The sequence below is a fragment of the Crocuta crocuta genome, unplaced genomic scaffold (genome assembly GCF_008692635.1).
Source record: "Crocuta crocuta isolate KB4526 unplaced genomic scaffold, BGI_CrCroc_1.0 scaffold291, whole genome shotgun sequence".
In the NCBI taxonomy this organism is placed as follows: Eukaryota; Metazoa; Chordata; class Mammalia; order Carnivora; family Hyaenidae; genus Crocuta; species Crocuta crocuta.
In genome coordinates this window covers 218,164-220,768 of record NW_027527977.1, presented here as the reverse complement: position 1 = coordinate 220,768, position 2,605 = coordinate 218,164, and the positions used below count along the sequence as shown (strand labels likewise).

The window sequence follows — 2,605 nt, the reverse complement described above, 5'->3', positions numbered from 1 at the left end:
AGAGATTAAGCACTTGCCCAAAGTCACAGTTACCAAGAAATGAGCCAGTTTTGAACCCAAGAAGCTGAACTTCAGAGTTTGCCTCCATAGAGAAGGCAACGAAATGACGTTTTGGTCAGTGTTACGGAAGCTTTTCTTGCTGACTATATATTCAATGTTCAATCACTTGGGGCATGTAATGACTCACAACCAAATTCATTAAACTCATTTTCAGGCCTGAAAATTGTCTACCAAGAAGTTTAACCTCACATGGGGGCCAGACAGGGTTGTAAGAGAAAAGGATAATTCACTTTGTGGGGCTTATATTACTCTTTCCGCCTACCAAGCAGCTTTGAACCAAGATGTGGTCAGTGCTGAATCCGTCTCAAGTGTGGTTCTCATGATCCTAAGAACTGCCAATGTTGATCCTCTGGCCAAAAGTCCTTGTAGGACTCTGGGACATCGAGGTGATTCTAGTACCTTCCATAAACATGAGTCAGAAAACTCAGGATGCCCTGTCATCTTTTGACTCCCTACAGGGAAGTCCCTCTAAGGGCTATTCTCAAACCTTTAGAAGGGAGACTGTATTCTTACCTACTAAGTTTACACAATTACTAAGCTGTGTGACCTAACCAAGTCCATGACCTCTACACCTAGGTTGGCTCATCTGCAAAAGAGGGATGTATCACACTAATCTTGTCTGCCAGGAGGCAAGAGGTGGATCAGATGATATTTGAGAGCATTTCAAGCTCTGAATTGAAAATAAAGGGTGACGACAGAGGAATGAAGTGGGGGCACCGTTCAAATTTACTCCTCAAAGCCAGAGTTCCACTTGTTCTGTTAATTCTTGCAGTAACCAAATACTCCTTCAGCAGAGCTGAAGTCAAGCAGTACATCTCTAGAGGCCATGCTTTGCTTCTCACCAATCTCCAAACCAGGCCACGCTACTGAAGCGTTCATGAAAACACAGTTTAATAAAAAACATGAATAAAATGCGTTATTTCAACAGCACCAGAAAAAACTTTTTTCTTTTCCAACACATCAAGAAAGATGTATTTTCAATTCGGTCTTGCATACAACTGTTATTAATAAGGAACCAAGGACATGAGTAGATACACAAATCATGTAATGGCAAACTATACATTATCCACCTTTAGGCCCGATTTATCTGCCGTATTTTAAACATCAAAATAAATAAAAACCAGATAAAATGTATTTTTACTAGACTAACTACTTTGGAGTAGTAAAACCTATTTAAATGGTATGTTACCTTCAAAGCTGCGTCTTCTGTTCTCCCCCCTCTTCTTTTCCTAACTTAGTCCCTAACACTTAATGAAATAAAAAATAAATATGTGCACCTCAGAAGTACAAAAGAAAAGATTGTTTCCTTGCTGCTTGATTTTAACGTACCCATTTCTTTTTACTTTCTTTTTGAGCTTTAAAACAAAGCCTCTCTCCCCATCTACTCCCACCCCCTTTGCAGAGAGCAGACCTCAAATTTCACTTGATTTTAGTGCTTGAAGAGCGGGCTCGGAGGCAGCAAGGAGATCACCTGAGATGTACTGCAAAATGACACTTAACACTCACATTTTCTTATCTCAAAAGGCTCACATTTTACCAATCTGAAAATACCTTTCCTGCCCCTCTTCTCAACGACTTAGGTCCCCAGGCCGTCACAGTATTTAAGACACAAACGAGGTATTACGTTGCTCACTGTTCTTCATTCGGTTTGGGGTGTCGTCCGCCTCCCCGAAGCGCTGCCCGACCCTTTTAAAAAGTCTTCCCGTTGGTTAACTACGGGTTGGCGTTCCCGGGAGAGAATTTTTCTTTTCTTAAGGATTATTGCTCATCCTCCTGACCGCAACATTCCTCAGGCTCCCCTTTCCTGTTTCGTATCCTCGGGCAATCCAGTCCTCGGGGACCGTGAGGTGACCTCTCCCCCACGCCGAGAGAGCCCGGGGTTCTCGTGGGAGCGGGGGGCTGGCGCCCCACTGCCTGCTTCACTCCCTGCCGGTGCGAAAAGTGACCGCGGTCATCGAGTGCTCCTCGGTGCGCCGGGTCATGCGACCCTGAGTCCACGCGGTCCACAGCACTTCCTCTGTCACCTCATAGTCCACAATCCGCACGAGGACGGACCTGGGCGGAGCTGCGGGGTCCCGCGGCGGGGCTCCGAAGGGGGCGTCTACGGGGCTTCCAGAAATGCCTTTTCCTGGAAAGAAGGAAGGGCGGGCAGCTTCCAGGTCGTGTCCGGCCTCCTGGGAAAGGTCCTCCCCACCGGCCACTTCTTCCCGCGCAGGGTCCCCTTGAGTCCCCAACCATCTCTCCGGGTGCAGAAGAAAGAGCACTTTCTCTTTGACCCNGCTCCTCTTTCTCCTACTTCCCCTCCGCCCCAGCCCTGCCGCTTCTGTGGTACTTCTCATCTACCCCCTCTTACATCTCCGGTGTAGTCTAGTTCCCGCCTTCTGCTTTTCTACGGGGCAGAGGCGCAAAGACACCCTCGCACGGCTTCCGCCTGAAGCGCGGGCGGCTAGGCGCCCTCTTCTTTGCAAGCTCGCGCCTCCAGGTGAAGGGACGGGGGAGGTAGTTTGGGTTTTGTTTTAATTATCTGAGTGAATCAAATGCCTGT

At 47.5% G+C, this 2,605-nt stretch overlaps 1 protein-coding gene across 1 annotated transcript; it reads right to left on the bottom strand.

Annotated features, from left to right (window-relative positions):
- Nucleotides 1–956: 956 nt before the first annotated feature.
- On the bottom strand, nucleotides 957–2,399 carry CUNH6orf141 (chromosome unknown C6orf141 homolog). Its single transcript, XM_077752872.1, has one exon. The coding sequence runs from the start codon at nucleotides 2,397–2,399 to the stop codon at nucleotides 1,980–1,982; it is 420 nt and encodes a 139-aa protein (XP_077608998.1). The 3' UTR covers nucleotides 957–1,979.
- Nucleotides 2,400–2,605: the final 206 nt, after the last annotated feature.